General features: G+C 41.1%; 1 protein-coding gene across 3 annotated transcripts; it reads right to left on the bottom strand.

The window, feature by feature from the left end:
• Nucleotides 1–567: 567 nt before the first annotated feature.
• On the bottom strand, nucleotides 568–17049 carry LOC149069180 (uncharacterized). Of its 3 annotated transcripts, none has more exons than XM_089250998.1 (4): nucleotides 16836–17049; nucleotides 5215–6211; nucleotides 1968–2116; nucleotides 568–923 (listed from the first exon to the last, which is right to left on the bottom strand). In XM_089250998.1, the coding sequence occupies exons 2-4, from the start codon at nucleotides 6189–6191 to the stop codon at nucleotides 757–759; spliced, it is 1293 nt and encodes a 430-aa protein (XP_089107124.1). In that variant the 5' UTR covers nucleotides 6192–6211; nucleotides 16836–17049; the 3' UTR covers nucleotides 568–756. The 3 variants fall into 3 exon arrangements, with proteins under 3 accessions (XP_089107124.1, XP_089107123.1, XP_089107125.1); XM_089250997.1 differs by lacking the exon at nucleotides 16836–17049 and adding an exon at nucleotides 11429–11514; XM_089250999.1 differs by lacking the exon at nucleotides 16836–17049 and adding an exon at nucleotides 11369–11477.
• Nucleotides 17050–27668: the final 10619 nt, after the last annotated feature.

The following is a 27668-nucleotide window of genomic DNA, read 5'->3' as shown; positions in this document are numbered from 1 at the left end:
TTCCCGGTTCGAACCTGGGACCTGACTGCAACTTTCACGATAATAAACGAGCATCTCGGTAAAAAAAAAACACACGCCACTCGGAAGTCCCCCCTCCCAGCTAAGTACTGAGCTCCGCATTATCGATTCGGGGTGGGGAGAGTCAATGATTTCGAGACACCCCAATTAAGACATTGAATCTTCGCCCCCCACTCCCCCTCCACACCGAGCTCAGAGTGCAGAGATAAATCTTACTCATAAAATTTTTGTTCGCTATAAATTTGTTCAAAAGATACATCCAATTAGTATAAAGGGTATTATCGCCCCCCAGGTGAGAGGGAAGGATGGATAAGTTTGGGGGAAGGCACGAGAAGAAAATATGGTCCAAAAGGGGAGCATGGGTGTAAAAAGTTTCACATTGTAACAGTGTGTAGAAGTTTTAGATGAAACACTTCTCTAGACTTGGGGGTTTCCAGAAGGTGATCCGAGGATCTTCGGGGATCGGCAAGCTAGACCTACGCGCATTTGAGGTCATACTTGATCAAAGGTACGAAAAAAAAAGTATTGGCATGATAATAGAGAGTAGAGTGATTTTTCAAAATCGTTTTAATGCATCCAATACACCCTCCAACTCCGTCCGGATCACAAAACAAAAGAATTGTTCCGATTTTAATTTCAAAACCATTCATAAAGTCCCAATGAGTCGAACCAAATCAGAAAACACGTTCCGTTAAATCGAGATTATCCATCTACCCGTCGTCTATGAATGGATAGTGTTTACGTGCAATTGAGGTCCTTCGGCAAGGTGTCGTTGAAGAAACTGTAGCCGTTGAGACGTCTCGGCGAATGGCACACAGCTGCTGCCAAACCGTAAGTGTTCACTCCGCATAGATGAGCAGGCTCTTTCATCCACCTGGCTCTGCAGTCACAGTTCAACGGCAAGGCTGTATAAGAAATAACCACCGATTATTCATACCGAGAAACATTTGTGAATAGCGCAGTATTTACTGGTAATAATGCCGGTTCTGCTTGTAAATTATGAAAATAGCGTTTGTTCTATGCAAAAAATTTTAATTTGGCGAGAAATTGATTATTTCCTGTAAATCGCGCTAAATTGGCGATGAGCTTGGCGGGTTTGGCGATAACGTAAGCGAGTGTAAAAAATTCTAGAACTCCCGTTTTTTCTCAAATCATCGAGCACCGTTAGTCTACTGCATAGTTTCCCAACCTTTTTTTTGTCCTATCGCCCCCTTCTTCAGAAATGTTCTTCTCCCATCGCCCCCCAACGCAATCAAACCCATAGAATACTGTTATACCCGTAGCTTTTACCGCCCCGCTGGAACATTCCATCGCCTCCCGGGGGGTGTTAACGACCACGTTCGAAATCACTGGTCTACTGGCTTTTACGTCATCAAACTCGCCAAGCTTCACACCAACTTGGTGCAATTTACGGGAAATTCGCGATTTCACCCCGAATTTTCACGTTTTTCAACTCCCCTTCACTATCACGGATGTAATATTGCGAGAGTGGAATAAATTCAAACAAGTTCTGCGTGTTTTCTTTCCCACTTATCTACCTTATCCATTATACTATTTTTCCTTTTCTATTTCTCCTCCTATTCCTTTTCCTAACATGCGGTTAGGTTCAGGACGAGGTTACCAGATTTATCGCCGTTTCAACACTTTCAGATTACCTGAGTGGCTTGAAGTACATTTCCAGATAACTAAAGTGACCGGCGCACCTTTCCAAACCAATGAAGTGGCCCCGCACTCTCCAAAAGCCAATTGAGCACCCTTAGTTTACAGGGTTACCAATGAATGATCTCGAAAGGAAGAAAGAGAGCTTCAATACATTTCTTCCATCTACAAAGGGACGAGATATCTCGACCCTTTAAATGTACGTTAAGGGTTTTTGTTCCTTACTAAGCTGAATAGAAATGGAAATTTTAGTTTTTTCGAATATAAAATAGAAAAACTCGGCAACTCACTCTCTATGCCGACAATTTGAACGCTCCGGAAGATTGGCCTGAAGGTTCCTTCTTCGAGGGTCGTGAGTGGATTACCTCTCAGGTCTACTCTATTCAGTGACGGCATCCCTGTGAACATGTTCCTCGGTAGAGTATGTATGTCGTTATACCTGGAAATAAAAATTAACTATTAAATAAATACCATTTTGTGGTTTGCACCGAAATACTTATCATGCTCGGTTGGCCTATAGTGGCGGAATTTCCCAACCTTAGCTTTCTCGCGGAACCCTTGATGGTAATGAGGCTGTCCTACGGAACTCGGGCAAATTTTTGAATATTTATCCAAAAGGAAGTGTGTACCTACTGCCATCATCATAGTCCCATGTCAAAATGAAAAGAGGACTTAGGCTGCGGTTATAGTGGAGCGAAGAGGTAAGCGGTACGGGAAAATCGTGACCAGGAAGAAAAAAATGCATGCGGACTAGACGCGCATAGTGAAAGGGGAGGAGGATAGAGGAAAATGACCGGGAGGTAGGGCTCTAACATGGGGATCCGGGACAGATCTCATTGTTTTTGTTTTTGCACTAAAAATTCAGTATACAGCACCCCATCACAGATCTCAGTCTTGGGGGAGGGAGAGGTGCTGGGTCAAAGGTGAAGAGGGAGCATGACGAGCACCGAGATGCTCGCTGGGAAAGGAAAAAAGTTATTCCTACACATAGAATATGTCCTCTAACTTTTTATTTTCTTAGACGGAAGCATATTGTCTTTTATTTTACCAGCGCAGTCTTGTTTTTCTGTTCACAGAATTTCGATATGTGGGCGAAATGGCAAAATGACATGCTACCTCATACAATATGGGGATTTTATTTTCTGCGCAGCAAAAAAGCTGGAAGCATTTCACACGAAAAGCTGGAAGCACACGGAAGCATTCTCAGTCATTCTCAGACTCTAAACGTCCATATTTTGTAAACCTATTCACCATGAACGAATGGTGCCTTTCTTTTGTCCATAACCAATAAACGGGCAAAAATATGCCTTCTGGAAAATGTTGAAAATACAGTACAGCAGCGGTTCTCAACCTGGGGCCTCCTTGCGGTTCTGGCATATTCTAAGGGGGCCCATGGGTGAAAATCAGATGAAAGAATTAGGGGGTAGGCCCATAGAGAGTTGTCAAAAAATAACGTTCTCAAGTGAAATATGTTGCAAACAATGTGACCTCTCCTTCAGAATCCAGCTGAGCTTTCTGTGGAACCAACAGGGTCATCTTAACTCATGTCCCCGTGAAGCCATGACTCGTAGTGTCCACGTGCCTATGGGGGAACGGACCCACATAAGGGCACCCACATACATCCTACAGGATAAGATTTGGTTCTATGATTTCTGAGTATATGTAAATATGTTAATTGAGTAATATATACATAGTTCCGGCTAAGTATGAGGCCCCATAACATCGCTTCGCCCAGGAACCCGGAGGATGGACATGGGTGAAACTCCAGTAACAATGAAGATCACTAAGTCTAGCCTAGGGTAAGAATGAGCCCATGATGATGAATAGGGAGGAGCAATTTATTATGTAGGTCCGTTGGATCGTCTTGTATTTTACACTACCTATTTTTCCCATACAATTCGGCACTTGGGAAGGATGACCTATCCCCGTCCTTCTGGTTCCGTGCCTAGCCCACGGTTCCAAAGATACATCTTATTCATAAAATTATTGTTCGTTACAATTCTGCCACCTTCACCCATTCCAGTCTAGTTTTCTTAACTACCCATTTCTCCAAAATGAATTGACTATAGCCCGCTTCGCCTTCCCCACACCGTATATATACGTATAAGCTTCTTTGTCAGTCACTCTGTCGGTCGTTCACGTGCTTTCACACCCTCTGGGTTACTGTTTTCGTCCCTGGTCATTCTTTTGGTCACTCACATAATTGCGCACTTTCTAGATTAGTCATCCGAGTGGTCTGGACTTTTTTTTTTGTACGACACTATCGTGTTGAAATTCAAAACAAAGGACAGTTTTGCGAGTGTCAGTAAGAAGAAAGTGTTCTCTTCTTTGAAAGCTCTCCGGGTTTCGGTATTAAGACTTCCGTGGTATTTGATCATGCGAAAACCTCTAAAAAAGCTGTCACGGGTTTTGCGAAACACCAGTTCAAAATCCATGGCCTAGAGTTTTTTTGATAAATTATTTAAAAAAAAAAATTCCCCCGCAGGTGACGCTGTAAAACGAAAAATTCGACATAACACATAAAATGCAACTCGAGCAGCGCATAATTAATGTTTATGACAATTTGCGTTACATAAAATTGTTTTACGGAAATTTCGCCTGCCCTGACCGCGTGAGTGATGAAGTGAGTGATCAAGTGAACACATGAGTAACCGTATGAGTGAGTGACAGTGTGTAACGGACCGTATTAAAGATTAAGTGACTGGGTCTATCATATGGTCACTAACTTGATTAGTAATATGGTTACAGACTTGATCACTCATAGTCACTCACTTGATTAGTAATATGGTTACAGATCACTCATAGTCACTCACTTGATTAGTAATATGGTTACAGATCACTCATAGTCACTCACTTGATTAGTAATATGGTTACAGACTTGATCACTCATAGTCACTCACTTGATCACTCATACAGTCACTCACTTGATCACTCATAGTCACTCACTTGATCACTCATACAGTCACTCACTTGATCACTCATGCAGTCACTCACTTGATCATTTGTATGGTCATTCACTCAACCATAGTCACTCACTTGATCATTTGTATGGTCATTCACTCAACCATAGTCACTCACTTGATCATTTGTATGGTCATTCACTCAACCATAGTTACTCACTTGATCATTTGTATGGTCATTCACTCAACTATAGTTACTCACTTGATCATTCATATGGCCATTCACTCAACCATAGCCACTCACTTGATCATTCATATCGTCATTCACTCAACCATAGTCACTCACACTTACTCATGCTGTCACTCATGAAATCACTCACTCCAACTTGCCCAACGAGGTGGCGGAAAGAAATTTAATGCACAGAGATTTTACCTAGTCGAGGGCCGCACGAAATCACCTCACGGGCCTCCCCCGTCGGCCAGCTGTTGGCCTTTTTATATAGTGCATTTGATCGTGTAAAAATGACTTTCTTGGTCCTACCACCGCCACAACGTTGGGCCTACATCTTTTTAGACACCCGGTATTAATTAATTATGCTGTGTTAATTGATACCAAGCTACTCATTGCATTACTCACGCCAGAGAAATCGATTCCAACTCGTTGGCTGGCTGCGAGAAGTAACTCCTCAGCATGACCCTGAGCCGGTTGCTGGACAGGTCGACGTCGTTGAGCTTGTAGAAAGGAACAAACACCCGGTTTTCCAGGGCCATCATCCCGCAAGAGTTGATGGTGACCGCCGTCACCGCTCCCTGACAGACGGTCCCGAAGTCAGTCGATAGAATCGGGACCGTACTGTCGACAATTTGGATCTCACAATAAGCGAGCATCGTGGACGGCGCCAAGTCGTAGAACCCGGACCAGTTCCAGTCGCGGTTGACGGCCACCTGATGGATCCTGATGAAGGCGCTGGTGTCGAAGGTCACCCTGTTGAATGCGGACGTATCGCCGGTGGGATCCAATAAGTACTCGAACTCTATCCTGCTGACGTCTAGGACGAACTCCCGGACGTCACCGGCCCTGTAAAAGTAATCGGCGGGGAACGAGTGGAATACGCCACCACGCAGTGCCAGGGTGAATCCCGGGCAGGACCTGAAGTGCTGAGGAAGCATCTGGAAATCCTCCCAGGATATGGGTTCCCGGCAAACGCAACCGCAGGAATCCTGGTAGTAGCAAGTGCACGGAGCCGACTGCGGCGGGTACTGGCGAGTCGAAAGGTCTTGTTCGTTGTTATCCGCGCCGAAGTCGGAATTAGGATGAGTCGGAGAAAGGCTCTTGTTGACCTGCGGGTCCGCCTGCAACGGTAACGGGAATGCCGGGAACTGGAACTCGGCGTCTTCTTCAGTCGCTGGTGTGACGTCGCTACCATCCGTGACAGCGGTCCACTGGGTCACGGGCTCTTCTACCACGGGTGTGTCCCACGGCCTTCTTATTCTCGCGCCCGAATCACCGGCAGATGACGGCAAGTCCGCTGCACCTTTCGACGCGGGTACCGCGGCAACGCGATGCAGCCCCGATGAAGTGATCAGGATGGTGGCGAAGACAACTCGATGCATCTTCGATAAGCTCAATGGACCTAAAGAGAAAAAGAAATCCAATGAAGTTCAAAGGATAAACGTAACATATACACAAACTAAATGGTCTTTCAGAAAGGAACCCCCCCCACCCCAACGATGAAGTTTATGGAAATTACGCCACCAACATGTCACCCCTGGCACGTTTCGCTCCCCGACATTTCACCCCTGGCACGTTTCGCTCCCCGACATTTCACCCCTAACACGTTTCGTCCCTGGTACATTTCACACCCCGACATTCCCCCATGGCACGGGAAGCAAAATTCACCCCGCCCTGATCGTGTAAGTGACCAAGTGCGTGACTGTATGAGTGTCCAAGTGGGTGAATGAGTGACTGTATGAGTGTCCAAGTGGGTGAATGAGTGACTGTATGAGTGTCCAAATGGGTGAATGAGTGACTGTCCAAGTGGGTGAATGAGTGACTGTATGAGTGTCCAAATGGGGGAATGAGTGACTGTATAAGTCAATGACCATATCAGTTAATGACCGTATGAGTGACCATTTTCACGATCAAGTTAGCGACCGTATGATGAGTGACCAAGACAGTGACCGTGGAAGTGACACCCCCCCCCCACCTCCGCTCTGTCCCCATAAGGGATAAATGGACAGGGCTCAGTTCAGTTTGACACCTTAGTTTCAACCCAGTATTTATTCATTTAAAGACGACTGTGATTCTTAGACAGAAAAAAAAGCACTGAGTGGAATCACTCCCACCATTTATTGGCAAGGAAAAAAATTAAAATGGCGAATTTTCCTTACCAACCGACCGACGTCAATGGGTTAAGCATAATTGTGCTGCATAATTATGTAAAAGTGAAAAAGATCACAACTCACTTGATCCTTCATGCAGTGACATGCTGTCACTCACTCATACGGTCACCCAGTCACTCGTTCACTCATACAGTCATTCACCCCCTGAATTGGTCACTCATTCAGTCACTCGTACGATTGGGGCTGGGGAAATTTCCGGGGACGAAACGTCAGAGGCGAAATTCCCGGATCCCAGCGTTGAAGCGACATAACTTGGAAACAGTAATGGGTAGAAAAATGAAATAAATAGTTAGTTTTTAATAGGCGGGACTGCAATTTCAAAAATATCCGGTTTGTTAAATTAGTTACAACTTTGGCTAATAGATGGGTAAGCCTTTTAAGTGCTTTAAGATATTGCCTTTTAAGATATTGTCCTTCGCAAACGTTGGTCAGATCACATTGTGATGAACGCGAAATGGTCGTCTTGCCTAGCAATGACATCACAAGTGAAAAGTGGAGTCTAAGGCCACTGTCTTGCAATGTCTCTACTGCAATAGAGATGAATGAGCATGCCTCTCACACACACATGTACTACTACTTAGCCGCGCATGCACCTCGTAAACATCCTTCTGGGAATTCTAAACAAATTGGTACATGCAGGAACATATTGTGTGTGTTTTTTTGTGTATTCCTAGCGTATTTATGTTGTCGGAGTTACGCTTGTTTCACGTCATACAGTAAACGTCCGTAATAACGACCGTTCACAATCAGAGGGGAAATTGTCGTTATTTCGGGCTTCTCGTTATAAACGAATTTTAGTTTTTTTACGCTGTAGAAACATATAAATGGAAAACAAATCGAACTACAGAGGATACCACTTAGAACGTTTTCCCGCTTGGAACGACTTATACTTGTGGTCTCATTCTTGCCTAATTCGTGGTTCATCCACTGCTCCCCAGAATAGTTTAGTAGATATTTTCACTTGTAGAAAAGAACCACTTCAAAGCAATCAATACCTCCAGCTCACCGCGACGCCCCTGGCAAAGGTTGGCGATGCCCCTAGGAGCCGCGGCGCAAACTTTGAGACACTGCCTTAGAAACATATAAGAGGTTTGCGTGCCTATAGATATATACACAGGCCTTTTACACCTGTGTACGCTCAAATATGAGTTGGGGTGCTTGTTATCCCTATAGTGTCCGTACCCTTAAAATACTCGTGCGTAAGTATGCTAACTCTCAGTAATGTGCAGAAAGTTTGTCTACTCCCTTGTATGCTGTGTTATCACAAAATCGCTCTTTAATTGCTTTACACGTTTTTTTCTGCCACTGCTGATTGTTTTTCGCGTACCCTTGAATAACCCACATCACGTGTACTCGGGAGTACGCATACCTCAAATTGGAAATCATTGGACTAGACACTAGAGATTTAAAATGGCTGCCTTTTTTTTCCCTAAAGAAAGAATACCATTCGGTGGCATATACGTCGAGAACGCAATTTTTTTTTTATCGTTCCGTCATTTGCGAACAGCTAAAATTGGTACAGCGTACTCATACATACAGTGTGGCACAGATGCGTAGTGGCCTATGTGTCTGTTTATTTTGTCATGCCTTGGTCAATTTTGACAGCAGTCACGCGTTATAATCAAAACGGGGAAACTCAATCACATCCATACCGGCAGAAGCTTATTCGCATGGACTAAACGGGCCAAGGGTGGAAAGTTCGAATGGCCGGAAAATTTGGGGACTTGAATGTCAAGAAAATTAGACAAGAACGGGATGAGGAAAAAGGTGGCAAAACCACAACTCTTTTCAGAACCCGCGTCCAACAAATGTGGTATAGCTGCTTTTTCCTCACGGTAGAATTTTTTTATTTTGACCGCAGGGAGTTAAGCCCTGACTTGAAGGATTGTGTAAGTTTTTTGAGTTAAAAATAGTAAATATGAACTTTTTAGGGGGCTTTCGGTTTTCTGTGGTTGCCAGCTTCGAGACGCAAATGCGAGCCGATCCCCCCCCCCCACCCTTTAAAAGAATCTCGACAGGCCTACATCGGTACAAATATTCACTCATTACGTTTCACTGACTTCAAAAAATAAATGGCAGCAATATAACACAAGCATTAACACAGGAATAAAACTTCACGTCACAACATGTACACGCACATTTCCAACATGTACCAGTTCGTTAGAGGTTCCGCATAAGAATATGGACGAGGTGCATGTGTGGTTTAGTAGTAGTAGAACTTGAAGTTGAACTTTCGGGGGTTTTTTTAAGATGGCTTCCAGGAGAAAGTACCTCCAGAAAAAATGTGATTTATTACATAAAATTTAGCAATAAAATTCTGGAAAAAATTTGTGTGTGTACATGAATAATACCTTGCATCATATCTCGGCTGAAAAACTTTGAACGAAGTGAATTATCTCTTCACAAACAAAAAATTGCAAATTTGAAAAAATAAAGATCCGCTGACATTTTCAATGCATTTTTTTAGTATCAAAAATGCAAAAAACATCTTAAAAATTCCAAAAAATGAATGTTCGGGTGTGAGAGGGATAAATCTCTCCCCCCCCCCTACTTCCGTCATTCAATAAATTCACTTTTCTGCCTCGTTTAGTACGAATGTGTATGCGTATGTTGCGTGAATTATCCAGGGGCGTAGCCAGAAATTTCGTTCGGGGGGGGGGACCAAAGTGACAGAACAATGGATTTGGCCATCTTTTTCCCTTTTTTCGGTCATTTTCTCACATTTTGGGGGGGGGGGGCAGACCCCCAAGTCCCCCCCCCCCCCTCGCTACGCCCTTGGAATTATCCATTTCACATATTCGTTATCTCTACCGATAAACCCGAACTGTAAACGAACGTCATATCGAATGAGGAAAATCATATGTCGCCTTTTTGAGGATAGTGCGTTTTTATTACTTCCTTCATTAGTTTAATTAGTTGCAGATCACTAAAGTAATCTGCAGCGCAGTTCCAGATTACTCTGAAGTTGCCCGTGACCTCAAGTCAATAATGAAGTGGTCCGCACTCTTCTAAGGGTTAAGCTCTCCTGGACTAAAGAAGGCAATTGGCAAAATGTTGATAAAGAGTGAAAAGATCCTTAATGAAAAAAAGGAGAAGCAACCAAATTTTTTTTTCTGACATCAGCTTCTCTAGAGACAGGCGCCATTTTTTTAAAAGTGTGAGAAAGGGGAGTGTGTGTTGACATGAATTAAGCATCGATTAGCATTTCAACATTGAAAAGCATTGCATTTACCTGCGCTTATTTATCCACTCATATACTTTCCCTTCAAAATTATTTCGATATGTAAAAATTTGTTAGAGTGAAAACACCGTTATAATAAGTGCGTCATAAAAAATGCCGCCCTTGTAATCATGCCGCCCTAGGCGGCCACCTCATGCCTGGCGCCGGCCCTGATAAATGGAATAGCTCAACTCCGGTGGTCGTGAATTCCAACACAATTGGCACGTTCAAAAAAAAAGACACGGTAAACATATTGGGGAAAATCCAGAAGCTATCCATACTTAGATAAGACAACCATAATTTTAATGGACAGTGTATTTCATTTTATCATATGTATTTCTTTGTATAAGGCCGGTATTGCACTATAAAAGTTTGGTAAAAGTCCTTGTATAAAACTTGAAAAATGCAGCCAGTAAGATCACCGGTTGCATTTTCTAGAATGTAACCAATAACCTTATTGGTTAGATTTTTGAAGTTTTATAAAAGGGATTTTATCAAAATTTTACAGTGTAATACCGGCCTTAGTGTTATTTTAGTGTGTATTTGTTTTCCCGTAATAATTGCTATTATTTTTAGTTTTGTATATTTTAGTGTTATTTGACACACGTTTTTTTATGGGCATCTCTTTTCGGCCGCCTCGTTGCATTTTTTGCCTGTTCTGGCCTTTGTATTTGTAGCAAATTACATTTATACACGGATAAATAAAATTTTACAAATTACATTTAACAAATTTTACATTTTACACTGATACTATTCAAAAATCTACTTAAATCATATAAATACCATTCCCTGAAGTACAACAAACCATTTTTTTTTTCAATATTGACAATAAATTTTTTTGCCATGTACTAATACAGTTGAATCCCGTAATAACGAACTCCAAGAGACCGGAGAAATCACTTCGTTATAAAGGAATTCCAGGTTTTTGGCGTTGTTCCCATGGAAACTTATCTGGGAGATTAGAAAAGTGTTCGTTAAAACGAGATTTTCGCTATAACGGTATTCCTTAAAACGGGATTCAACTGTAACATTAAGGGTACCCTTCATTTGCTTAATTTTACTCCTCAAAATTTTTCTCTTCTGGATGTCTAAACGCTTGCCAATTAAAGGGCTAAATTTGTCACAACCTATCAATCTCATCATATAATTATGGTATATGCATACATACCACGACAGTAAGTACAGGCTCCGCTGGTAGAAATTAGAAGGAGAATTTTTGGTCACTTACCAGCTGTAAATGGGCTTGACCGATTGTCACCGAAACGACAAGACCTTTCCAACGAGCATCACTTGTCGCGCTGCCTACAAAAAAAAAAAAATTGCCCAAACTCGTAATGGAGAGGGATTTGACCTGTAGGAGACCCCCTTCACTCTCAATTTGGGATTTTCCCCTTGACCTTGAGTCACAACAGGTTCTAAACTATTGATCAACTTCACTTTTCATTGAAAAAGAAAGACAAAAAACTTGTCACGCGAGGTCATAATGTATAACTCGGCAAGACAGGGTCGTTAATTATCGGGCGGGTTCATCATCCATGGCTCATCCCGGGTTTGTTCTTTCGCTAGAGACGATGATCGCCACCTTATCTTTCCTTCAAATCTTGTCAAAAGGACTCGATCAATCTCTCTCTCTTTTGTTTTTCCTCTCGGCGGCGGTCTCTTATATCTCGTGACCGAGAAACGCTGGGGTCCCTCGGGTGTTTCTGGTTGCAAAACTTCAAATGATAATTGACAGATACGCAATGCGGATCAGTCCCGTGTCTTCCAGCGGCTCCGATGTTTCACCTTTTTCTTTTTTTACAGTCAGGGTTGAAAAATCTTTGTGATTCGTTCCCATTGAGGTGGTCCCAAACCTTGGGAAACCCTGGAGTTGGGGATTCACCGGGATATTTTTCCGAAATTAACCAAAAGAAAAGAAAAGTTGCATGTGGAAAAGTCTCTCCGCGAAGAGCGGGCAGATCATCAACATGACACTTTCATAACACGAAAAAATTCAAGCATTTACCATCTTTACTTGAAAACGTCTAAGACAAATGGCTGCACCAATAAGAACATGAAACAAGCACAACCCTATCGGCATAAATACGTTAGGGCCCATGCATACACAAACACTCGCACAATACGTTCCGACATGTACCGATTCGTTAGAAATTCCGCAGAGGAATGTGTACGAGGTGAATGTGCGGTTGAGTAGTTGTAGTAGTATCACTGCTTGTCCTTACCAGAGTTAGAATTGAAAAATAAAAGTCACTGGTCCACAGCGAACGCGAGAACCTACTGGTCCGCAGACATCATGACTACTTTACCGCACACCAACTCCGGTCATATATCGCCATACGTCAATTTCCAACCGGTGGAGTTGGGTTGGAAATGAAGGGGCTATCTATATGTGGTCGCTCACAGGATCGGTAGGTAAAGACATCATGACTGGTTCGCGCGTTAAACTGTTCCAAATAATAATAATTAATTTTCCCAAATATATTAGCATTTAGAAGAGTGATGTACCACGGGGTGGAGGATGCAAAAAGCCATAAAGAATCCACTGCGGATCAATGATTCTCCCATAAGAGAATCTTCCCCGATATATCACTCGTGGGGAGGTGGGCACTTGTCGTTACTGGTCCCGCGGACCACCACAATTTTCTTTTTTCGGTGGTCCGATTGTTTAATCAGTGGTCTCGGACCAGAGAACCAACAATTATTTCGAACGCAGCTTAACCTGGAAAATACTGCAATTTAGATATACGGGTACCTGCAGAAAAAATTGTGCAAAACGCTTGGAGCATATTTTTTTTAATCCCCCTGTGCTCTGCTCCTAAATCATGGAAAGAACCTTTATCCCTGAGGCTACTCAAATAGTAGGAGCAAACGAGAAAAATAATTTCCCCTTTTTTCCAGTTTTCTTCTGTGAAAGATAGATGGCAGTCAAATTCACATAGACATTTCATAGACTCAATAAAATCGGTAAAGAAGAGTCCAACCTTCCCGTAAGCCGATGACGTCCTCATTTTTTAGGACGTGTGCTCATTTTATGTGTCATTTTAAGCGTCCTTATAGTTTGTTTGTTTTTTTAAGTCGTCATTTTTGTCCTCGTTTCCAGAATTTTTCCCCTTTTATTCTTTCCAGGAAAAAAAATTGCACTCTCTGTGGGGAAAAAAATCTGTCCATCAGAGTGGGTGTTTGTTTGGTGTGTTTTTATTCCCCACACGTTTACACTCTTGGAGGTAACCCAGGGTAATTACATACCCTTCATTGAAAAGTGATCCTCCCCCTCCAAAAAAAAATACACACACTATACATACTTTTCTTTTTCTCAAACAGAGCACAACTCGGGTCTATCACCATCTGTCGGCGATTTACTACCTAGTGAGTTGTGCCGGAAGTGTAACTGTGTGTGTGTATCTAACAGTGTTGAGTGCATATGTATTGTTGTATTTGATTGTTCAATGCCGCCATCTATATTTCAGACGTGAGTGATGTGTTATGATTGAATTTGTAGGTCTGTTGCTCTCTGTGGCGAGACTTTTTAAGGGGAAGATCGGCTCGCATTCGCGCCTTGAAGTTGGAAACACAGAAAACCAACTTCCGCTGACCACCACTATGGTGACACGGTGGGGTATACACACTGTACACATACTGTGAACGCGTCTCTATTTGAAAACAATTATTCTTTGTTTGTACAGAGGAATCATCTGTTGTGAAAACATATGAGGTTGCCAAGAGTGCGTGTGCCATATGTCCTTATTCATAAGTTTTGGAATCCATCGGTAGTCCCAAAAGTTAAAAGAAAAACCTCACCACAGAGAGCAACAGGCCTGCAACGATACAATTATACCATCGTTGCTCTTCACTCGTAGTGAAAAGTTGATGGCAGATGGCAGCACTATACATAACAAGCATTACGAAATCATTACGAGTCTGGTAATTATGTCGGCGGCGGTGGTGGTGTCGATGATGCGGAAGACCTCGAGTACGTGCTAACATTTTTTCATACTCAATTACAGTATTAGGGGTCATTCAAGTATTACGTCAGCATCAAGGGAGGGAGGGGGTTTCAGATTTGCTGACTTTTGATGACAAGTGGGGGGATTGAAGGTTGCATATGTCATCAACCACCCTTTTTTGAAAATATGAAATATTCTAAGCTGCTGACGAAATTTTGCTGGTGGGGGGAGGGCAGTGTTTTGCTGACGTTTGCTGACAGGGGGAGTCAAAAAGGGCTAAAAATCTTCTTACGCAATACTTGAATGGCCCCTAACAAACTTCACGTTATTTTCACAACACGTACACGAACATTCCGATGATTCATGTTCGTGTACATTCCGTACACGGAAATGTACCGATTCGTTAGATATTCCGCAGAGGAATGTGGGTAAGGTGCATGTGTGTGGTTTAGTAATAGCCCCAGATCAAAGGCCAGAAAAGTTCTGTTAGGATTTTACAACTATTAGTCTTTTTCATGCAGTGGCGCCATCTATTTTGATCAGATATAAATGAGGCGTTATTAAGGAAACAAGCGTGCATCCTCTTTTTTTGGAGTTTCCGAATCTGGTAACCCTTGTTGAACACAGTATCTCTCAGAAAATGGGGAAATAATTTTCAAAAAAAACTAGAACATATATTGGTACGCCATCTATACGTGAATTTCGAAGAATTTCATCACAAGTAAGCTAATTAAATCATCTCTTGATGACTGAGCATTCCACCAAAGCCATCATATAAAAGCGGTGGAGCAAATTAAAGGTCAAAAAGGAAGTTAATTGGTAGGTTATTGATATCTTCGAGAAGATTCTCAAAAATTACGAAAAACTTTGAACATTGGCAGCTATTAAGTTTATGGCGACATCAGGCGGTCGGAATTATCTAGCACCGCCAGAACAAATAAGTTATAAGGGGGAGGGGCTTCGGGAGTGTTTAAGACCTGTGTGAGTGCTTGGCTTCAGCTTTTTAGTTTTTGAACTAATTCTGGGAATGTGTTCACCCACAGCTCTCGCCCCAATTCACGCAAAACCGTTTTGTGGTAAACATAAAGCATAGTAACCGATATAAAAGTGAATAAAACTCGCACCAATATGCGGCAGGAAAATATAAAATGCATAGTTTCTCATGATAATGTACTATTTCATTATCTTATTTTCATGCTGCACACCGGTTTAGGATTAACAATCGCTTTTACTTGAAGAGTTATAGCAATTAGTTTGTTTCTAATTTGATAAGTGGCAGCAGGGGCCCCAGCGCAATCTTTTTTTTTTCGTTATGTGTAAAAAATGTCTGCGTAAAAGCGTAGTAACCGGTAATTTTTTTTTTTATTTTTTTTTACGCAGAAATTTTACACCGGTGTGCAAAAAAAAAATAAAATTATTGTATCCTACCACTTAGCTGTTCAAAATCAACAACCAGTTTTACTTGAACAATTATGACAAATAGTTTTGTTTTTATTTGATAGATGGCAGCAGTGGTCCCAGCTCAGCGATGTTTCTCACATGATAAAATATAATAAGCGGAGGAAATTATATAGGAAATAAATTAGGGAAAAAAAGTTACGAAATTTTCCCTCGTATTATGTTGCTGTTTTTTTACGCCAGTTCACAAATCATTTATCCCGTTTAAGCCGATCAGAAATCTCACCGAAAGGGGTCATTCAAGTATTACGTAAGCAAATTTTCAGCCATTATTTTACCCCCACCCCCTGTCAGCAAAAGTCAGTAAAACACTGACCCCCCCCCCTCCCCTCCTTGTCATCAAAAGTCAGCAAATCCGAACCCCTCTCGCCACGATGCTGAAGTAATACTTGAATGACCCCAAACTCAAGTAGAAAAAAGGTTTAAGAACACTGTTCTGCACAATATAGCTAGTTACGAGTAAAACTATTCGTTCCATGAAGGCCCCCCCCCTCCGCCCAAAAAGAATGTTTTCACACTCTGGGTCTCGTGTCTGCCATAAGGCCGAACATTATGGTCGGGGAATGTTTACTGTGTATCCAATCCCCCCCCTCTCGGACAGGGGTGCCGATAGGCGTTGAGACGGCAGGTAGTATTAGTACATTATACTGTATCATACATTAATATGATGAATGTACTGGGTAATACATTAGTATAAATCATACTGATTTACTATTTATTTTCATGAAATATTTTAGTCTGGGGGTCCTGTCAAAAATCAAGGCCCCATTCAAGTATGAGGAGGAGGGGCACGGATTCATTGTTATAGCCTATGTGTGTCTGTTAGTAGGCATTATCAACATATTTTTCACCAATAGATCAACAGAACTTTAGGCTTTTTAAAACAGTTATAGTTTTAAACCAGTGATTCCCAACGTAGGCATTAACGCCCCCTTGGGGGGCCATGGAATGTTTCAGGGAGGGCGGTAGAAGCTACGCTTATAACATAGGATCCTATGGGTTAGATTGCGTTGGGGGCGATGGAAGAAGAAAAGTTCTGAAGAAGGGAGCAATGAGAGACAAAACAGGTTGGGAAACTATGTTTTAAACAGTTCAGTTTTTCACGGCCCTTAACATTTTACGGCCCGGTGCAATCGCACCCTTCTTACCTGGCTCAAGTCCGGCACTGCCGGCTGCGACGCAACTGAGTATAAATAAATTTAGTACGACTGATATTGAACTGGTATCACTTACCCTCTCGTCAGTTTGACCGTGATGGATCAGGTATGTAAATCAGTTTTGCAGTAGCGTTAACTAGAAGGGTGTCTTCTTATGACACGAGCGGGAAAAGTTGAATGACGTCAGAGTAGAAAAATGCATATTTTGGACATAAATTTTGAACATCTGGTCTTACGAATGGGAGCGTCTCGTAATTTTTTGCTGACGCCATCAAAATCCGACCTTTTGTGAGGAAAAGCTGAATCCGATTGTTTGCCACCTGCAAATGAGTGGCCCATAGACAATCGTTTCACTAGATTATTTTTCTTTTTTGTTGTTTAATTGTTGTTGTTTTTTAAATGCACATGCAAGAAATGGTAATGATTTCCTCCTATCTAGAATAATACAAAATGTCATCTGCGATAGTCATCCCAATTCGATCACTACTACTACATCTCGACCGCCACATGCACCCACAAACATACATTCCACTGAGAAATTTCAATGCCCCCCGCCCCAAGAGTAAGGATGACGGGTCTCCAGCCTTTAACCGCTTCACCTACAAGCGATTGGCAAGAAATTATGTTTGACGAATCGGTAAAAAATATGTTAACCTTGTACTAACCTAACAGCACGTTACAAAAAGAAAGGAAAGAAAAAGTAAAAAATTAAGAAAAAAAGCAAATGAAAGGAAAACAGTGCAATACATAAGTATAAGAGATATATATAATCCCTTATTTGTAATACTTACAGATAATAGAATAGGTACGCGAAGTAGAGAGATTTCTCTTTTCACCCTCACCTATACCTTTCGCTCTTAGAAGAATATAGTAGAAGTAGTGGCTAAGAAGTGGCTAACTAGATCATGGCCCGCCGCTCTGTGTCAATGAAGAGATTTTAGCAAGTAATCGATGAAGACCTGTGCTCAGTGCCGTCTTAACGCATGGGCGTACCTGGGCCGTGGCCCGAGGGCTTCAAGAGAAAAATTGGCCTCAGCAAAATGAGAAGTAGGTGAATTTTTTGAGAATTGCGAGGTCTCAACAAAATCACTTGATCCGTGGGCCCATGATACTCTTAAGACGGCCCTGCCTGCGCGTGTATGTATGTGTTAGGGCCATTCAAGTATTAGCAGATTTTTGCCATTTTTGACCTTCCCCTATTGTCAGCAAAATTTTTTCAGCTCTGAAGGGGCTGATATAAGCATTAGGGGGCATCTAATATGCATTAGGGGGGGCCCCCCTCCCCTCCTAATGCATATTGGGATTATAGACGTACGAGGGAAGGGAGGTTCTCCATTTAGGTTATTATTGTTTTTTCACTCTGAAACATACAGCATACCTGTTGTTTACTTCAACCATCCATTTTTACAGTCTTTGACTAATCACCTTCAAATTTCCCAGAATAGAAGAACCCAAGTTTCCCACTAAGCAGGGTAGATAATGCTATTTAACCATTGCTCAGCATGCTCTAGGACAGTGGTTCTCAACCGGTGCCCCGTGTGCACCGGGCAGTTGTTATATCTAACCAGGTGGAAGTCTTAAAAAAATCACTTTGCCTGACGCCCATGTTGCTCTTAAGACGGCCTGGGCTGTAGAGCTCTCAATATTTGATGCCACAATCTCCAAAACACGTGCATTACTTGTAAGTGTGAGCGAATAATATTTTAGGTGGTCAAAATCACCCTAAAAAGTCGCCTCCCATCAGCCCCCCCCCCCTAAGTTGGCACCTTCTGTGGCTGCGTAGTTCACAGGATTCAAGGTCCAGCTCTGATTGCTACCCTATACAATATGAGGAACTTTTTTCTTGCGCAACGAAAAATTCTGTGTACACGGCTAAGCATTCTCAGTCATTCTCAGAATCTGAACGTCCATATTTTGTAAATTTATTCAAAATGAAAAAGAAAAAATGATGTTTTCTTAGTTATTAAGTCCATAACCAATAATGAAATTTTGCTGCATCAACAAAAATATGCCTTGTGGAAAATATTGAAATAACGTATAGAGAAATTTACACGCATCATTGAACTGTAATATCTGCTGCTACCTATCAAATAAAAACTATTATAATTCTTCGATTGAAATTCGTGACCGGTACTTGAGTAATGTAGCGAATGAAAAAAAAAACGATGCGGCATGATTTAGCAGGGCCGCAACTAGGAAGGGGGGAGCAGGCGAGTCTGGTGCCCCGGGCGCTGGACCAGAAGGGGCACCGAATTCACCCTTTAACTGCATCTTCTACATGGAAAGGGGCACCAAAATTCCGGTCTGCCCCGGGTGACAAAGTATCTAGTTGCGGCCCTGTGATTTAGTTTATATTTTAAGGGCAATAATATTAATTACACTATTAAGTTTGACTTAGAATTTTAACAATTGATATTTGAATGTGGTAAAATAATGTTAGTATAAGACTTAGAAAGTATAACCTCTCCTGCATGAGTTTCCTGTGATTGTAATCGAAAAAGGAGTTAAACTAAAATCAAACTATTTCTGCGGTTTCCAAGAATTTCGATTACAATCACAGAAAGCTAGAGAAGGCTACACTTATACCAGGGCCGTCTTAAGAGCATCATGAGCCCCCGAGCCAACTGATTTTGCTGAGGCCCTACCAAACAAATTCTCGAAAATTTCAACCAGGTCCCATTTTTGTGAGGGCCCCTCTTCGCTTGAGGCCCCCGGGCCGTGCCCGGGTAGGCCCATGCCTTAAGACGGCACTGTCTTATACTAACATTATTTTATTATTACTCTTAAAATTTTAAGTCAAACTTAATAGTTTAATTAATATACAAATACAACGCCACAACAGGCAAATTGCCCAACGAGGTGGCTGACTTAAGAACATCATGGATCCCCGAGCCATTTTTTGGAGGCCCTACCTACTACTGCTACACCACCCACCACCCCGCGGAACCCCCAACGAATCGGTACATGCGGTAATGTGCGTGTACGTGTAGTGAAACCTGACGTGAAGTTTTTTTTTGTCAATCTGTAATGCTTGTTATGTGTAGTGCTGCCATCTGCAACCAGTTTTTCTAACTATGAGTGAAGTGTTATGATTGAATGATTTATCGTTGTAGGACTGTTGCTCTCCGTGGCGAGACTTTTTAACGGGGAGATCGGCTCGCATTTGCGCCTTGAAGTTGGGAACCACAGAAAACCAACTTCAGCCGACCACCACTGTGGGGTTCGAACCCGGATCCTCGCATCGCGAGTCCGTCTCTATAACCACTCGACCACCACAGCGGCAAAATATATACATGATTGCTTTTAAAATATTAATTAAATCATGCGGCATTGTTTTTTTTTTTTTTTCAAGCGCCATATTATTCAAGAACCGGTCAGGAATTTCACAATCAAAGAGTTATAACAGTTTTTATCTGTGTGTGGGAGAGGTAGCAGCAGTTATTCCAGTTCAGTGATATGTAACCGTATGAGTGATTATGATACCGTACTCCAGCGGTTCTCAACCTTTTTTGACTCGCGGAGCCCCTCTTTAGTAAAAACATTCTATGGCGGAGCCCCGTGTGTGGGAAAATTTTTTAACTACTGATTTATTTTTACTATTTACAAATATTTATAACCATTTTTTTTTTTAATTTTGCTGTTTTTTATTATTTTCCTCGAGCAGCCGTGGAGCCCTTGGGGAGTGCGCAAGGAGCCCCAAGGGCTCCGCGGAGCACCGGTTGAGAACCGCTGCCGTACTCTGTCCAGTTATTTTCAATATTTTTTACAAGGCACATATTTCTGCTGATAAAATTTTATTTTTATCCGTTTATTGTTAAGCAGGAAAAAAATTTTAATATTGTGCATACGGTAGCATGTTATTTTGTCATTACGCACAGATATTGAAATTCTGTGCACAGAGACACAACAGGTCTGTGCAAGTGAAATAAAAGGCAATAGATACCCCCTATTCTGGGGGCGAGGGATGCTACCGAAATAAGAAATTTTATAATTATTTACGTTCTTAGTATGCGAAGAAATGATTGAAGCAGCGCCAGAAATTCCTTGAACTCGACGCATGCGCATGTATCTTTCACTACTTTCCTTACATATGTTTACAACAGATGGCGCCACTACACCAACAATGAACAACAAGTTTCTTTATTTTTGTTTTCCCAATAAAAACCGGACCGCTTTTAATATGAAAACACTTTTTTTAAGGTGCTTTTCATTATCAGGCATTGACTGTTATTTCGCCGCTTTTTTTTTTAAATTGACGAAGGAACCGATTGCCTGATTTTTTTAATAAACCATCCAATGGGCCCATAAGTACGGCCCGGATGGCAGTGCCGTATTAAGGCATGGGCCCACCCGGGCACGGCCTGGGGGCCTCAAGAGAATAGGGGCCTCACAAAAATGAGATACGGTTGAAATTTACGAGAATTTGACTGGTAGGGCCTCAGAAAGGTCACTTGGCCCGGATGCTATTAAGAACCCCCGATATAGGAACCGATCTGAACCATATTGTTATACATCGAAATGTCATAGGAATATCAGATGTCATAACTATGATATACAACGATCTTCTCCTATATGGTGTAAATTATTTATGATATTAATCGATCAAGTCTTTAATTTTTCAGTCGAATATGTATTTGATTCCATGTGAATAATCTCTACTTTGAAGTACAACTTGGGACAATAAATTATTTTAATATAGTTTGAAAAACATAGATCTATATCGTGCACCTGACAAAGATCTATATCAGATTCTCGATATAGACCTGATATAGATCTATCAAAGAAGGCATAGCTCTATATCCTGAACATGACATACATCTATATCGTGAACCTGACAAAGATATATATCTATGGTGACCATATTTCCCGGGACAGTCCCGGTATTTTCTGTATTTTTGGTCGTCCCGACTTTTTCGCAAAAGTGCCCCGGTTTTTGCCGTATTTTACACGACGCTTACTTGAATTTTTATTCTTTATTGAAGTCAAAGATTGAAATTATTTTTCAACTAATAAACTATATTATGATAATTACAACTATAAATGAGAATATTTATCTCCCACATTTGTCTTGGTGAACGTTTTTTTCGTGAAATTCATTTTAATCTACTGCGATTTGCAGTAACGTTTTACCCGCCATTGTGATTTTACCGTAATTTTAACAATATTTGGCAACTTTACTCGGTTTTAGCGTCATTTTTGGCGATAATTGGTGATGCCCCGTATTTTCCCGTATTTGGAATCTCAATGTCCCGTATTTCTCTCGAGGAAATATGGTCAGTGTATCTGATATATTATATATCAGATACACAATATGCTGATATATCAACATACGTGTGCATTTAAATAAAAATATTGCCTTCAAATAAAAATTTGGAGAAAATTTAAAGTCGGTACAATTTTTTGTTTGAATGGAAATTAAAAACGTTTGAATGAATAATTTTTCATATGAAATTTTGATTTTAATAGGATTAATTATGTTGATATATCAAATCATTTCATCAGTTATAATTGAATCCTTGCTGTGTATGTTTTACATCGTAGATGTTGGTATTTTGGTTGGTATTTTACTCCCATTTTCTAAGAGATGCTGTGTTCAACAAGAGTTACCAGATTCGGAAACTCCAAAAAAAGAGGATGCACGCTTGTGTTTCCTTAATAACGACTCATTTATATCTGATCAAAATAGATGGCGCCACTGCATGAAAAAGACTTATAGCTGTAAAATCCTAACAGAACTTTTCTGGCCTTTGATCTGGGGCTATTACTAAACCACACACACACATGCACCTCACCCACATTCCTCTGCGGAATATCTACCGAATCGGTACATTTTCGTGTACGGAATGTACACGAACATGAATCATCGGAATGTTCGTGTTGTGAAAATAACGTGAAGTTTGTTAGGGGCCATTCAAGTATTGCGTAAGCAGATTTTTAGCCCTTTTTGACCCCCCCTTGTCAGCAAACGTTAGCAAAACACTTGTCCACTACTTGTAGGAGCAGCAAGAACTTGTCCACCGTAACTGTAATTGCCACTTTATAATTGCACATATTTCTTTTTTAATTTAGAAAAACTTGCTCTTGTTTTTGTTGTATATGTGTTTTTCTTTAAATTATTTATTTTTTTCCTTTGATGATTTCATTTTTTACCATACTTTGAGAATTTTAACTTTTTTGTGCTGCACATTTTTATTCTGTATTTTTTGTTTTATTAACATAAATTAATAATTTTAAATAATTAATATACTACACAATTAGGCTGACCATATTTCCTCGAGAGAAATACGAGACACATCGGATTCCAAATACGGGACATCGCTAATTATCGCCAAAAATGACGCCAAAACCAAAGTTGCCAAATATTGTTGAAATTACGGAAAATCACAATGGCAGGAAATGATGCATTACTACAAATAGCAATGGATTAAAATGTATTCCACGAAAAAAAAACGTTCACCATGGCTAATGTGGGACATTAATATTCTCATATATAGTTGTAATTATCATAAAATAATTTCTGAGTTGAAAAATAATGTAAATCTTTGACTTCAATAAAGAATAAAAATTCAAGTAGGCTTCGTGTAAAATACGGGAAAAACCGGGACACTTTTGCCAAAAAGTCGGGACGGCCAAAAAAAACAGAAAATACCGGGACTGTCCCGGGAAATACGGGACGTATGGTCACTCTATACACAATACATTAATTTGTTTCTTGTGTATTTGTACTATACATAATTCCCTTAATTATCTGCCTCAAAATGATAAGTATGTCGCACAATTTCTATTTAGTAATTTTTGTGCATACATGAAAATGAATAAATTTGATTGAAAATACAAGTAAAAAAAAAACATTACTTGTAAATTAATGTTATAATAACAACCAATAACCAGTGCTGTAGTGGTGGGTTGGTAAGATACCGAGTAAGAGATGGGAAGTGTTCAGGGTACATGAATTCAAGCCCACCCACCTCCAGAGCGTTACATTTTTTTTATTTCTTTTGAAAAAGCGCCATCTATCGTCCAAAATTTAAAATATTTGAATATATCACATTCACGATATAGATCTATTTATCTCTGACTATGCCTTTTTTAGCCAGAACGATATCGTGGCCTGATATAGATCTATATTGGAAACTGAAATTTTACGATATAGATCTATACCTTTGTGCTACTTGGGTAAGACAGCCCTGCCGGATGGCCTTCCAGGGGGTGCATAGGGGCACTCCACGATAACGGAATCAGGTACTATGATAAATAGCAGGTGCCGCTTTGACAAAAGCCTCATTTTCCCCCATGGAAGTTCGAGCAATTGGCAAGGGCCTCATAATTCTACGGTCCTCCAATGAAGGCTTTGACCGGAAAGAGGCCCCCCCCCCCTCTGGAGGATGATTTCTATTTTTGCCGCCAGTGGGCTATGCAAATTTTGGCGCCCTTCCCCTTTCTAGAGTCTGGTTTTGTGACTAACCATTCCTCCAAATTGGCCGCAATGGACTTATAGTTATAGGCGTGCGCAGAGGAGGGCCCGTGCTCTTCCCCCGCCCAAGCAGTCTCTAAAAAATTAGGAAAAAAGTTTTAATACGTAATTTCGATTTTAAAATAACAAACTAATATATCGAAAGAAAATACATTGCATATGCCATTTCATCCAATTTCTGTTAATTTAAATGCTTTTTAAAGGGCATTAACTCATAATTTCTCGGGAAGAAAATTTTCGTGCCTCCTCCAAAGGTCGATCTTGCGTACACCCCTTACTATAGCCCGCTTACATCTCTCCCTTGACCGTAAATATGCCTCTTTCGGTCGTGGTCATTCACATGCTCACACCCTCTACATCACTGTTTGCGCCCCTTGCTCACCGGGTCTTTTTTCTTCTTTTCTTTTTTTGATCACTCATATGCTTTGAAAGTTCTCCGGGTTCATAGACGGAGATAGACTTGGAAGTCTGGGGGGCACTATGATGATGATGTCAATTCATATATAAATATATACATTAGATCAGACGACTCCACCTTTGACGCTGGGGGGGGGGCACAATTACACCCCCCCCCCCCCCCGTATATCGTTCCGGGATTTCTTTGAGGGTTCCGTGGCGTCTGATCCTGTGGAACCCCGAAAAAAGCTGTCGCAGAACCAGAGTTGGGAAACCCGTGGAGCATGTATGTGAAAAGCATATGAATGATTATACCTCACCTAGAGGTGTAGGCAGTGCCGTCTTAACGCATGTGCCTACATAGGCGAGACCCGGGGGCCAAAAGAAAAGAGGATAGCCTGAAAAAAATTCGATCATGCTGAAATTTTCGAGAATTCGCGGGGTAAAGGGCCTGAGAAAAATCAGTTTGCCCGGGTGGGGGGGGGACCCATGTTGCTTTGAAGACGGCATTGGGTGTAGGCATGAGATTAACTTAAAGAGTAGGTATGTAAGCACGGAAACGACCGAAAGAGTGACCTAGACTAGAATAAGAGAAGGGCGGCAAAATTTGTGCAGCCAACGGGTGCCAAAACCCATAAATCCACTTGTGGCCCTGGCAAGGCCATAGCGAGAAGGAGGGAACCAAGTTCCACTGAAATTTTGGAAAAGGGTTTATATATATAACAGCGGGGCCATAATTAATATTTTTATGGGGCATAATTCCCCCCACCGCTGTAAAATTCGATGATTTTATAACGGTGTTGTTCCGTTTTGAAATTTGCCGCCCTCTAACGTTTGTTGTAAGGGCCAGTTGTCTCCTGTGCCCCCCCCCCCAGTTAAGGCTCTATTTTTGGGGGAAAGAGCATGCTTAGGTTCTATTACTTTTGAATCTCTTCCCCCACAAATACATTTCTGGCAACGGGCCTGGGCTAGTACCTCCTACAGATACCTGTATCTAGGAGGCATTGCCTGCGCCCCAGACACTTTGAATCAAGGGTGCTCAACCTTTCGGAGAGTTCGGACCGCTTCATTCATGCCACGGGAAGTTTAAGTGATCTGGAAATGTGCCGTGGACCACTTAATTGAAGTGAGAATGTGCCACGAGTCACTTATATAATCACTAAATGTGCCGCGGGTCACTTATATAATCACTAAATGTGCCGCGGGTCACTTAAACGGTCACTAAATGTGCCGCGGGTCACTTAAACGGTCACTAAATGTGCCGCGAGTCACTTAAGCTATCTGGAAATGTGCCGCGAGTCACTTAGGCTATCTGGAAATGTGCCGCGAGTCACTTAAGCTATCCGGAAATGTGCCGCGAGTCACTTAAGCTATCTGGAAATGTGCCGGAGCCCACTTAAGTGATCTGGAAGTCACTTAATTGAACTGAGAATGTGCCACAATCCACTTAAGTTGTTTGTAAATGTGCTACGGGTCACTTATGTGATCCGAGAATGTGCCACGGGTCACTTATGTGATCCGAGAATGTGCCACGGGTCACTCAAGTGATCACTGGAAATATGCCCTATGATGAGGACATTTAATTGATCTGGAACAGCGCCCACATTTCATTTAAGTGATCAGTAAATGTGCCCCAGGTCACTTAAGTCATCTGGATATGTTTTGAAGGACGCTTAATTTTTCAAGTGCCACCAAGGCCACCCTTAGCAGACGTGGGGCCCGGTGCTAAAATAATTTCAGATCTCCTTAGCCTCAATTTTTTTTTTTTTTTTTTGTTGGGGGGGAATCGGCATCCAAAGATTCATGCATTACCACAAAATATACAGGAATGCTGAAAAATGCTATTCACCTATGATAATTCAGAATCGGTCAAAGAAAAAAATTCCGGAATTGATAAAGATTCGGAATTAATGAGAGAAAAAAATCGTAGAATTGATCAAAATTTAGAAATAATGAGAGAAAAAATCTTAGAATGGATGAAAATTCAGAATTAATGAAAGAAAATATCCCAGAACTTTGAGAGGAAAAATCCCAGAACTGAAAATATGTTTGTGATATACGTACATGTATGTATATATTTTTTCACTTCTATTACGATAAGTGTGGGGCTACCCGGGACCGCGGGGTCCGGTGCGACCACCCCTGTCGCACACCCACTAAGGGCAGCTCTGAGTGCCAATTAGAAATCACTAAACCTCCCTTCAAAATGTCATATCTTTTTTTAATAACGTGTAGCCTTTTTCCGATTTTCAGCAGGTGCAAACTAAGGGATATAGGAAAAAGTTTTCCATGAATTCTACATTTATGAATTTTACAAAACAACCTGGGATTCTCAGTGATAAAACAAGAAGCTTTTATGAAAAGACGAGACATCTCGTCAATGTCAGATAGAGGGTTAACGGAGGTTGGTGCACGCAAATTTTCCAAAAAAAACACATTTTCCAGTTCTTCAATTTTTAAATACTATGATATTTTCTGAGTCTGTGTTGAAGTTTTTGTTCTACCTGTACTAAAAATATTTTTAAAATATTTTAATATAAACTGCTGGCAGGCATTACATATTCTATAATGTTTTCCTGTACAATGCTCTTTTCCTCAAAACTAAGTTTTTTGTTAAATAAGGAACATTTTTTCGAACGCCACTCATTCATATGTCTTGAAACTTTGTGTCTCTCAACACTATGGTGTTACATACTTTATAACACGAGAATTTTTCATTAAAATTATTTTTAAAAAATTTATGGCACAAAATATGGTTAAATTTTGGTGGTTTTTGAAAAAGTTGCATGTTGTTAAAGTTAAAATTCAATAAAAAATAACCAACAATTAGAATCCTAAAAGCTCGTGTTAATGTATGTAACAATATAGTGTTAAGAGACACACAAAGTTTCAAGACATTTAAATGAGTGGTGTTCAAATGCTCCTCATCCAAAAAAAACTTAGTTTGAGAAAGAAGAATTTTAGAGAAAAACATTAATATGTGTAATGCCTGCTCTCTCTCTCTCTCTCTAGCGATTTATATTAAAATATTTTAAAAAT

This window comes from Pholcus phalangioides, unplaced genomic scaffold (genome assembly GCF_987345545.1).
Source record: "Pholcus phalangioides strain wild (caught in Gottingen) unplaced genomic scaffold, Ppha-v1.0 ptg000024l_1, whole genome shotgun sequence".
In the NCBI taxonomy this organism is placed as follows: domain Eukaryota; kingdom Metazoa; phylum Arthropoda; class Arachnida; order Araneae; family Pholcidae; genus Pholcus; species Pholcus phalangioides.
Note: the sequence above shows the minus strand (reverse complement) of the source record. Positions and strands in the feature narration are given on the sequence as shown.

Excerpts from the sequence above, each read along its gene's own strand:
- LOC149069180 (XM_089250998.1), bottom strand. The coding sequence starts at position 6,191 with ATGCATCGAGTTGTCTTCGCCACCATCCTGATCACTTCATCGGGGCTG. Across the intron at positions 2,117-5,214 it reads TTGGAATCGATTTCTCTGGC|GTATAACGACATACATACTC; the intron begins GTGAGTAATGCA and ends TTTTATTTCCAG. Across the intron at positions 924-1,967 it reads TCAAATTGTCGGCATAGAGA|CCTTGCCGTTGAACTGTGAC; the intron begins GTGAGTTGCCGA and ends TTTCTTATACAG.